Source organism: Setaria viridis, chromosome 5, assembly GCF_005286985.2.
Source record: "Setaria viridis chromosome 5, Setaria_viridis_v4.0, whole genome shotgun sequence".
Lineage (NCBI taxonomy): Eukaryota > Viridiplantae > Streptophyta > Magnoliopsida > Poales > Poaceae > Setaria > Setaria viridis.
Window position 1 is genome coordinate 25,226,908 of NC_048267.2, and position 11,779 is coordinate 25,238,686.

Here is an 11,779-nt window from a genome sequence, read left to right on the forward strand (position 1 = left end):
GCCAGTTCCCATATTTTAAGGCATCGAGCATCAAGATCCTGCTTACTTCAGTTTTTTGGGTTACAGGTCAGTTGATTTACTAGAATACTAGTCGTATCCGACTAGTGGAGTTCTACTCTTATTAAAACGAGTACTTTCCTAATTATCAACTAGTTCCTATCTTTCCATCTAGACTACGCCACCCTACGCTATGGTCTCCATGTCAGATATGTCTCAGTGTCCAGCCCCATATTTCTGACTATCCAAACCTTCTGGTGGGCTTGTAGAAGTATGTACGATTTCGCCATCTACAAAAACCGGCTCACCCTCATGTACACGCGTGACATCGTGACATGGCCGTGACGGCTGCCGCCTCTATCTTTCTCTCCTGTTTGCCTCCCACCACCCCGAGGCGCACGTTGAAACTACCTTGCCAAGCCACATCGTCCGAACCCCTCATCCTATGCCAAAACCACCTCCCCTACCCCCTTTCCCCTCGCATGCCCATGCATGGCCGGGAACGCCAGAGCATGATGTCACCGGCCATCAGTGCCATGCCCAACGTCTAAGGAGCCACGCATGCAACCCAGACGGGCGCACCAAAACCGCCTCGGCAATCCGCATCACCTAAGCCCCTCACCCCCACCCAAAATCACTTTTTCCAGCTCCCCGCCCATGCGCCTAAGAGCCATGGCAGTGTACATAGCACCGCCTGCCACTACTAACGAGCTTATCCGCTCGCCCTCTAGCTCATCCAGGAGCTCGAGCTCGGCTGCATGCACTGCCCGGGGCTATAAATAGCCTTCCCTGGGTACCTCCTCACCCCGCACCACCACCTCTTCCTTCCTCAACGGATTAGGACAAGAGCTTGCTGCCTTCACCCGCTGCCGCATCCCTTCCAAGGATTGGGCGGGTTCAAAGTCAAAGAATGTCTCAAGCTCGTAGCCACTTCCTACTAGCACCACACGGGCCCTTGGACGATCGCTCCACGCCAACCCATCACCACCGCTAAACCCGCTGCCACTGCCTACCACCAGCTTTGACCCGGCTACCGTGCTACCCACACACACCCTCTAAGTAGCCCCATCATGCTACCCAAGCTCCTACCTAAGCTTCTCACCCTCTCCAAATGCACACCAAAGTTTATTCTACCTATTTCTTTTACCCAAAAATTCCACCAAAATTCATTATGCTACCCGAGCTCCTACCTAAGCTTCTCACCCTCTCCAAATGCACACCAAAGGTTATTCTGCCTATTTCTTTTACCCAAAAATTCCTCACAAAGAATCCGCTAGCGAACTCGATGGCATAAGTCATCATCAAGACCGTCATCGCTTTCAAGGAAGGTGTGATGTTTGTCTTCGGCTCCTGGGTCTGCATCATAAATGACGCCGGAAGTTTCCACTGCTACATCGCACCGGCCCCAGAAAAGAAGCTCTCAACTGCCAAGCTCCAGCGCAAGCTTTGGCCAAATTCATGCCCATCCCGCGTTATGTGGGAATCCCACTCATATTTTTGAACATCCGCTTGAGCCTAACCATGATTTCATCCGTGCTGATTCTATCAGGAGAGAATCTGGATGGATCATTAAGGCCGGTATACTTGTAGCCATAATGGCATCATTGCTGTAGAGGCTGGATGCGATGCTTCATAAAGCTAAAAGCTACTCCAACTCCAGTAAGTCTTTCCTTTCAACTGGGAAATTCTACCAATCAACTTGGGCAACTGTAGGCAGTCGCCATGCTTTGGCTCATCAAGCCATCCATTATTCCATGAGGGATGGTGTCGTGAGAGTTTGGGTAGTTTTGGATCATGGTTGCCGATATAACACCATTTTTCTTTCCATCCGGTATTGGATTCTATCAGTTCGTAATCCAAATACTGGTTGTTCATTGTTTCTCGCATCTAAATCCTGACGCCTCCAACCAAGAGGATGTGATATTTTGAAGGCTTTGGCTTGACACAAAAAAACTTCCAAAACAACTGAAAGTGCGGTCTAATTCCCAGAAAAGCTTCGCGGAAGTGAACAAAAATGGCAGTATAGAAAATTCCATTGGGATTCAGATGGACTAACTCCAATTGTAGTAATCAAGGAGGCCCCAGAAGAAGTCACAGGTTGGCAACCCAAGACCTCGCTCGATGAAGTCTAGAAAGGTTACCGTCTCGTTTGGATATGGTTCCAACAAGCAAGCATTTCTGAGGGTGGATCTCCATTGAATGTAGCACTGATCTTGTAGAAGCTTTGTGGCAACAAGAGCCTTGATGTCACCCTCAGTTGCCTTCACTTCCTTCCAAGCACACATAGCATTGGGCGGCGCAGTCTGATTGATCTTCCCGTACTTGGGCGCCGGCAACTCAGCTCCTTCTTCTTGCCGGATTTCTTCTTCTTCTCGCCATCGGCAGTCTTGGATACGGCGATCTTCCTTCTCATCCTTGATGTCACGAGCATTTTTAGTTGCATACGCTCAAGGGCTAGGAGGGCTGGAGGGCGGCGGCACAAGTGCTTAGAGATTGGGCAGTGGCAGCGGCACTAGGGCTACAGTATGGAAGTTGGAAAGGAAATGGCAAGGATAAAATGGAAGGGATAAACTTCCTCCGTTATTTATAACAGTGGCACCGTAAATACTATGCGAAGTGAATGGTTTCTGATTTAAAGGTCTCCCAAAATTTGGGAGATCTGATTGGCAATTACCTTTATTTCGGGAGGAAACAAGATCTCCTTCTAAAGATGGTCACGTTAACCTAAGGTTGACCCTTATACCCACCAAACTAGTCGGCTAAAGGCTCGGGGGCTATGTGCCACGTGTCCATCGATAGAAAGTTTTTTCTCCAGGTTTGAAGGGGAAAGTGATGTAGATTACAGATAACCCTCAGCCTGATTCTTTGATAAAATCTAAGGCTCAGGGGCTACTCCATATGGAGTGCGACTTTTGTCACACTTCCATAAAAAATCAAGGATGAAGATTATAAGGTCAAGTTCAAAAAGGGCTTGAGCACCTTCCAACCTCATGGCAGTTTTAGGCACCTTTGAAGATCTAACTAGATGAAGTACTCAAAGAGTATCAAGAGTAGTCGGTGGAGACTTCAAAGTACTCGGTTCTGCTACATTTGGCTAATAAGTACTTGGGGGCTTGTCATACATACATCTATGAGCCCAATAGAAGGTTTGGACAATCCTAAATATGGGGCTAGACACCGAGACGCATCTAACATGGAGACCATGGTGCAGGACGGCGTAGTCTACATGGAAAGACAGGAACCAGTCGAGGATTAAGAAAGTACTCATTTTAATAAGAGTAGAACTCCTCTAGTCGTATCCGACTAGTATTCTTGTAAACTAACCGACCTGTAACCCTACCCCGACTATATAAGGCAAGGCAGGGACCCGTCCAAAGCAATTCAATCCAACCAACACACAGGATGTAGGGTATTACGTTATTCAGCGGTCCAAACTTATCTAAATTGTGTGTCTATGTTTACCTTCGAGTTCCTGATCTCGACGAGCCCCACCAACCACAACACTACCTCAGGCACCCCCCTCGATTGATTGTCGGGTCTAAACACCGACACCCTCCTCGATAGGTTGCCGGGTCTAAACACCGACACCCCCCTTGGTAGGTTGCCGGGTCTAAACACCGACTGAGAGGATCCTGATAGGGGAAGTTGGGAGAGGTATGGCGCGGTAGTGTGATACGCGTGGGGCGCGGCAGTGCGACATGCGTGGGACGGGGCAGTGAGATGGCTGGGGGAGGCGGATCCGGGCGGCGGCCGCGCCGGCATGCAAGGGGAAAGGAACAAGCGGGTGCGCGCGCGCGCGCGCGAGAGAGAGAGAGAGAGAGAGAGAGAGAGAGAGAGAGAGAGAGAGAGAGAGAGAGAGAGAGAGAGAGAGAGAGGAGGGGAGGAGGAAGACGACGCAGGTCATCACGGGCTGGGCCGGGTGGGCCAGTAGCTGGGCCAAGCGACCTGTTAGGCCGTGCGGGAGAGGGAGGAGCAGGCCAGGCTGAATTGACTGGAGAGAGGGAAGAGAAGGTTGGCGGCCTGTTAGTGAATAGGAGTGTTTGACAATTGTTTGAATAAGTTTTGAACTTGGTTTGAATTCAAATTTGAGGACTGTTTCTGAGCTTTGGATCTTTTCTAAAATCTATAGCACTCAAATGCACAATCATGTGAAGTTTATGCATAGTTGTGAATATTTGAGAGATAATTTGAATATTAGGAAGAAATGAGGATTAATTTAGAAAAAATTTAAAAGGTCCTCATTTTTAAATGCTTTTTAAAAATTAGGGACGTTACAATGGGTTACCTGAAGAGATTACGTTAGAGACGACAAAAGACAAATGCAAAAGTGGAACAAGAGTGATAGGCGCAAAGTCTTAGAAAAACATGCCAATTTTAATTTACTCAGGAGCACACAGCTTTCAGCCACATAAGAATCTTTATTTCTGAATTTCTGATTTCAATTTATCTTGAGAAGAAGATCGGCACATTTGCATCATTGATCGCTTGCAACTTGTAATAAGAGCCATTCCATTGGTTTAACGAGACTATGACTACAGCTGAAACATAAACTAATTTGTTGAAGTCATTTGGTCCAAACTAACAATACTAAATGTTGGCTGTTGGCTATCTGGCTGAGCATAAACGATATTGTTCTTTAAAAAAGAACACAGTCTTACATGCAAATTTTCTTCTGAACGACACATTCGCTACTATACGCTTCTAAAATGTGGACCTTGCCACATAAGGAGGACAATCAGGCAATGATGAAATCTGCATGCTGTACTTTGGAAACAATGGTCATGGAAATCTTCACCAGCCATAGGTGGATGTCTACTAATAGGTTACGTGCTTAATGCTATCCAGTTAGTTTCTATGTTTAGAACTGTTAGAATCTTGATTGACAGCAGGGGGGTGTAGTTGTGAATTGTGATAATAGATCGGTTGAATGCACAACTCACACAGAGGCCTGTATAAAGACTTCCTTTACTAAAAAAGAAGCTTAATCGAAGTACAAGCTACCAAAAGAGTAGGCAAGAATCGCATAGAAGCCAGCTGTTAATTATGTTCTAGTATTTGTATTTAGCGCAATGTACATTGACATGAATCACCTAGCATGAAGTATCAAATTTACAATGCCGGATCAAGTGCACCAACGATAGATAGCTTTGTCTTATCATGTGATCAGTGCAATATGTATAGTACATTACACCTCTCATTACCAAGATATTTCTGAGATGCTGGCAACATCTTCCAGCGTATTGATCCGGAGACACGATATATATAAGCACTAATGGAAGGTGTGTGTCAACGGACAAACTACAAGCTCTTAAATTAAATATTTTTAATTGGTTCTTGTTAAAAGGGGCAATCTTAATGAAAGAAATTTAGTAAAAAGACATTGGTAGGCTGATGACCGATATTGTTTTTTGACAATAAAGAATCCATCCAGCATCTTTTCTTTGATTGTCATGTTGCAACATTTGTTTGGAGAATTTTTACAATGTCTTTTGGTTTGCAATCTCCTAAAAATATAACTGATTTATCTAAGGCGTGGCTAGATCAAGTAGACCAGCATATGCGAGGAGCAAGTGCAATTTTTTTGTCTATTTAGCTCTACAGACACGATGTGGTTTTTAACATTAAAAAATATACTCTTATTTGCAGGTAATTTTCAGGGTGACACACTGGACACGTTTTTGGAGTCATCTATAGAAGGAGAGCAAGAGACTATATTTGAATTGGGCTTGTCGAACGCTCGAGACAAGAGACTATATGGAGATCTTTGCCAAACATGGGTGGCCGTCCTTCAGAAGGCTTTGTGCCTGTTACCTCTTCACTTGGTTTTGCTTTCTGAGAGCTCTTCTTGGCATGAACTATAATAAGAATTGGTTGGGTGCAAAATTTTTGCAGAGGCTAGAATAAAAAAAATTCTAAAAAAGCTCATAACTAATATCGCCAGAACTCAAGACAAGCATGCAGCGAAAGGTCATAATCACAGATGGAGATTATGATTGAACTTTTGCAACATCATAGTCTAGTGATCCATACAAACTTATTAATTACTGATAAATCCTACACCACGCTCGCTATATTACTTCCTCCCTCCCAAATTATTATTCGTTTTGACTTTTCTTAATACATAGCTTTTTATATGCACCTAAATAAATACTATGTCAAGATGCATATCAAAAGTCATGTGTCTAGAAAAGCTAAAACGAATAGTAATTTAGGATGGTTTGTAATTTGGGACGGATGGAGTATATACACAGGCTGACACGGGCAAACTTAATATAAGTACATCGGTCACCTTGTACAGCAGAACCAGTCCACCACTCTAGCTAGCTTCTCACTCTTCACGCACCTGCAGGTGATGGAGCGTCGTCATCATCCTTCCCCGTGAACCACGGCATCTGAAGCGCGGCCGCGGAGGTGAGCCTGTCCCTGGGGTCGAACTCCAGCAGGCCGCGCAGGACGTCGAAGCCAGCCGGCGAGAGCCGTTCCTCCGGCACCGCGTCCCGTAGGTGGCTCGGCGTCGAGGGCGACACACCTAGCGACATCAACGACACCTCGTCCGGGATCCCGAGGAGATGGACGATCTCGCCCAGCTGCTCGAACACATCACTCCCCTGGAAGATCGGCTTCCCGGCGACGAGTTCCGCCATGACGCACCCGAGTGACCACAGGTCCACGGGCGCGCTGCATTCCGTGTCACCCGTGAGCTGCTCCGGTGCCATGTACCAGAGCGTGCCCTGGACGGGCCCCGAGGTGTCCGGGGGCGGCACGGTCGCCGAGCTGGCGAGGCCGAGGTCGCAGATCTTCACGGCCCGGCCACGGCCCCGGCCATCCTCCTTGCCGACGAGGACGTTCCCCGGCTTCAGGTCGCAGTGCACGACGCCGCGCTCGTGCATCATCCTCACGCCGCGCAGCAGCCACCTCATCACGCGGCGCGCCTCGTCCTCCACGAGCGGCCGGCCGGCGTGGCGGCGCGCGCCGACGACGGAATGCAGGCTGGGACCGGCGTACTCCATGACGAGGTAGAGCTTATCATCCATCTCCGTGCCGCCGCCGCCGCGCACCACCTCGTGGAGCTCCACCACACCGGGGTTCCCCGCGCACGCCGTGAGCAGCGCGGCCTCGCGCAGGAGCGCCGCCTTCCCGCCGGCGCGCACGGACTTGATGGCCACCTTCTGGCCAGTGCTGCGGTGGCGCGCCTTCCACACGTCGCCGAAGGCCCCCGCGCCGATCTTGTCGAGTATCTTGTACGAATCGACTCTGCCTATCGGGATGTTGTCGAGCACGTTCCTTGTAGCGCCTGGTGCGGTAGTCGATGACGCAGCTGGTTTTGACCTTTTGGCTGAGGGAACACTCGGTGCCGGTGCATCGTCCTCAGGACGACGCTTCGGGGCCAACAAGCTGCCTTCCGCTCGCGATGGAGGCGGACACTTGGAGAGAGGCATGGGCACAACGGTAGGAGGGCTAGAGCAGAGTGTGGGGTCTAACCTTGTGGGGTGTTGCTTCCTTCTTGTTGCTGAATTGCTCCACCCGTTAGGCCCAGTGGCTGGAATTTGACTTGATATCAGGTTTCCCCAAGTAGTGTATTTCTAGGGTTACTAGTAGTCGAATTGGGGGAATTTTGCTTACTGGATCAACTTGCCAAATTGGGGAATTTTTTTTCAAGATTTGGAAGGGGCTCAATTTGAGCAAGGGGGATTTGAGTTGAGGGGGGGAGGATCGTCAGTGCTGCTAGGGATGGATGAAGTCGGCGGCGGTGACCGGCTTGGTGGTGGGTAGCGGAGTGCGGCGATGAGGCGGTGGTGGGCACCGCCTACTACCATAGGCAAACAAGATGGTGATGGTTGGAGTTGGTGTCGGAGATGAGGTTTGATTTATGGTGCAGCTGGTGGTGCAGGCGACCGCATGCGGCACCGATGTGCTCGGGGCTAACTAGATTGGTGGAGGTCGTCGGAGTTTAGGAAGATGCGTCGTCGCTGCAGGACGAACAGATTTAGGAAAGACAGAGCAATGGAGCGGATGGATTATAAAAGGGAACTGTAGAGTGGTAACGGATCAAGATCTATCTAGTGAGGGCTAACTATGTTGACATTTGTCATGTTGACAGATGTCCGTACGGTGAATGTTCACCAAAATAGGATGCAGTGAATTGCTCTTGTTTATATTCTTCTTCCTCCATTTCATCTCTCGATACTCCATCTCTGACCGCATGACGACACCACCAACCGACTATCTCGTAGTTACCTTGTGTTTCTACCATTACCGGCTAGCGGAAAACTCATTGTGGCTCCTATCTTGACTAGTAGGGTAGCCCATTCCCCACTTGTCATTTTTCAAGCGCTGCACACCTACCTGCATATAGTCCTCTAACTTACCAATGGCACGGCCTCGACCTTCCTCTACATCCAAGAGTGATGGTGAGATTCATTAATCCTTCCAAATTAGGTCATAAACATGTGCTCCTGCACATCCTGTAGATGTTTTAGTTGCTCCAAGGGAAATCTTTTTGCTGGCTCACAATTGAAAAACATATTATATATTAGAAATTCATAAAATAAATTTGAGCCCCACCGCTCATCAACCAATCTTCGCCATGTAATTATTTATGTTCTAGCATAATACCCATTGAGACACTTACATGAACAGTTAAGAGTTCGTGTGCATCACTGCACCACATAGTGAATGACATTATCTTCAACCTTTATAGGTTGGAAGAATGATGTGGGGATGCAAAGGCGAGCCACATTAGCTGAGCCTGGTGCACTAGAACAAGCAATAAAAAGTTTTTCTAGTTGCTACTACCAAATTTCACCTCATGTGTGCACATTGGATTTAATATGGTTTCTTTCGATCGAAACAAGCTTCTCTTTTAATCAAAATATTTTAGACTTAGGAATGGTGGCATCCACTCAACCATCCTTTATTACAAAGTTTTCAGCCATTGCCTCCATCATGTCAACAAATAGCAAAAGCTTTATAAAAACTAAAACCACCCCTAAAGATGAAATGCATATATGAATGTGTTATTGTTGCCTTATAAAAAACAAAATCATTTATACTTCACCAAATAGCCTAACATAAAGTGCTTGCCTCCAACCCAAACTTAGGATACAAAAGCTTAATCTATTCCTTATAGCTAATTTAATTTATAGACATATAGCTATACTTATAGGTGATTGTACTATATCTATACACAATCTAAACAATTGTTCAAATAAATTCTACAATATGGCAATAAAAGAATCTGAAGTACGCAGCAATAGAGGGGGTAGAAGCAATATCACCAGCAGCAAGGGAGCTGGAAGCCACCAGCCAGTGCTACATACAGTTTCCACCAACAAGTCTGTGTTGGTAGTCATGAGGCCATATGTAGAATAGTAAACGATAAGAAAAATTATTGCATGCGGTACAAATAAAATGGTACAAGGCAGCAACAATTTAGCGCAAGCTAATGTTACACATGAATTCACGAAATGATAATAATACAACAATCCCAAGAATGTATCGAGCTAGCTATTGCCGCATTAGCAAATATAGGGGCAGAACCAAGAATCCAGTAAGACCCAAGCTAATTTTCAGTACAGTTACGGAAAAAATTTAACAGGGAATTACCATATTAACACGAGTACGTAAAAAAACAAAGGTCGCTTGTCAATCCTAACATGCCATTTCTTTGCCAAATTCTACATATAGATAATATATAGGAAGACTATTGCAGGAGGTCATGAGGTTGAAGATACCATTAGTGAACAAACAACTAGCTAGGTTTCTAAATATGTAGGCAGAGAAAGATAGTAAGCAGCAATTAACAGCAAGCAAGGAATGGCATCCCTAGGTATGTAATTAACATGGAGAAATGGAGACCATAACCTGATATAGTTAGCCACATCTAGATAGATAAAAACTACCAGCAGATAAAAGCTAGCTAGCTTGGTATCAAGCATCTCTTCGTCTACCAAGTAGAGTAACCAGATCTGTACTAAATCAGGCCACATTGAGCAAGGAACCTCATGAATAAGGAAATAAATGCTAAGGAATGGATTCATCTATCGAACTTGTAGAGCTAGCAGGCAGACATCTAGGCAGAAGGAACGGAAAGGAGAAGCAGGGGTGAGGCATGCAAGAAGGAGCAAGACAAGACGTTGTCTCTCCAATGATCCAATCCCCTTCTCATAAATCAAAAAAAAAGTACTTCGAATGGACCAATGCATGAGGCGTCGTAGGTAGCACGACTTGGCGGAGTACACAAGCTCCGCAGCACGAAACTTTAGGGTTCCGTGCGGCTGTGTCGACAAGGAGGGGAGAGCATAGTAGACGGAGTTGACCACGTGCATGAATCAGAATTAAGAAATAAAGACCGAAGTATTATTTTCTATTTGTGACTCCTGGAGAAATTGGGGAAAAATATACTGAATAGCATTATAGGAAAATAATCGCATGGTCCAAATCCAGGTGGAATAATGCCTTTGGGACCGGTGTTATATATCGTTGGTTCAAGATTTGGTCATGATAATGAGCACAGCGAGAGCCTCCGAGAGGGGTGAATTAAGCACGGGGACGAGAGCATGAGGGTTTAATTATGTAAGAGTTTGGTCCTGTCTCTCTGAGGTCCAGGCTGTGTATTGCTCGGTGATATAAAGATTAGATGGTTGCCCCTCGAGGGCTTGACAGGAGGGGTCAGCATGGGTTGATTTGGTATGCATGTACATCGTAGATTAGGACTTGATCACTACCTTCTTGCTAATTCGCAATAGGCCCCCACGTCGCCCCGCTTGGGTGACTCGGGCGGCGACCGTCCGCCCCGCCGCCACCACCCCTCCCTCCCCTTCCCTCCCCTCGCCGCCGCTGGAGGGCTCGACCGGAAGCCCACGCCGGCCTCAGGACGGCGGCGGCGGGGCCTTACGGCCCTGTTCCGGCCATGGACAGGGAACAGGCGGCCACGGCGGACCCGCGTCCAGGGCGACGGCGGCAGCTCAGAAAGCTGGATCCGGCGCCGTGGAGTCCGAATCCGATGACGGCGGGCCCGTGCGGAGCCGAGACGGCGGCGGTCGGGCGAGCAGGCGAGAAGGGTGCTAGGACGGAGAAGTGGTGCGGCGCGCCGACCAAGGTGACAGCGGTGGCCCGGGAGGCTGGATCCGGGCCGGATCTGGCGATGGCGGCCCCGCGCGGAGCCGGGACGACGGTCCCAGGCAAGCAGACGCGAAGGGACGCGGAGTGGCGTCGGGCTGCAGCTGCGGGGCAGCGCCTGGGCTGCAGCGCCGGTGGGAGCGGCGAGGTGGTGCGTGGTGCGGGCGCCGACGGAGGCACACCGAGGAGCGGGGGTAGGCGCGGAGCAGCGGCGGGGTGGCGGACGGCGCGGGTGACGAGCTAGTGCGCGGCAGTGGCCGGCCCCCTCTCCAGCAAAGCGACGGGCGGCGCGGCGCCGTCGCGGTGGTGGGGCCGGAGGGTGCTTGTACGTTCGTGGCACCATGGTGGTGATGCGTGACGTGCCGGGCTACCATTCACGGAGGTGACGGGGAACGAGAAGCTGCTGCAGTCGATGCCCAGCGGTAGTGAGATGCCAGGAGGTGTGCCGCCGGGTGGAGCGCACGACAGGGAGGAGCGCCACCGACGGCAGGGAGGTGCAGGCGGTGGAGCCGCTAGAGGAGGAGATGCGGAGGAGGTGCTGGAGGAGGACTCGGGGAAAGGCGCTGTGGCCTGCGGTGGCGTGGAGTGCGGAGGTGGAGGTACGGCGGCGGGAAGTGTGGAGGCGTGGCGGCGGCACCGCCCTGGCTTAGCCCTTGTTCTC

The 11,779-nt window shown here is 48.9% G+C and overlaps 1 protein-coding gene across 1 annotated transcript; it reads right to left on the reverse strand.

Annotated features, from left to right (window-relative positions):
- Positions 1 to 6,332: 6,332 nt before the first annotated feature.
- LOC117856349 (putative cyclin-dependent kinase F-2) lies at positions 6,333 to 7,436 on the reverse strand. Its single transcript, XM_034738733.1, has one exon. The coding sequence runs from the start codon at positions 7,434 to 7,436 to the stop codon at positions 6,333 to 6,335; it is 1,104 nt and encodes a 367-aa protein (XP_034594624.1).
- Between the last annotated feature and the right edge of the window lie 4,343 nt (positions 7,437 to 11,779).

Coding starts and splice junctions, on each gene's coding strand:
- LOC117856349 (XM_034738733.1), bottom strand. CDS start 7,436: ATGCCTCTCTCCAAGTGTCCGCCTCCATCGCGAGCGGAAGGCAGCTTG.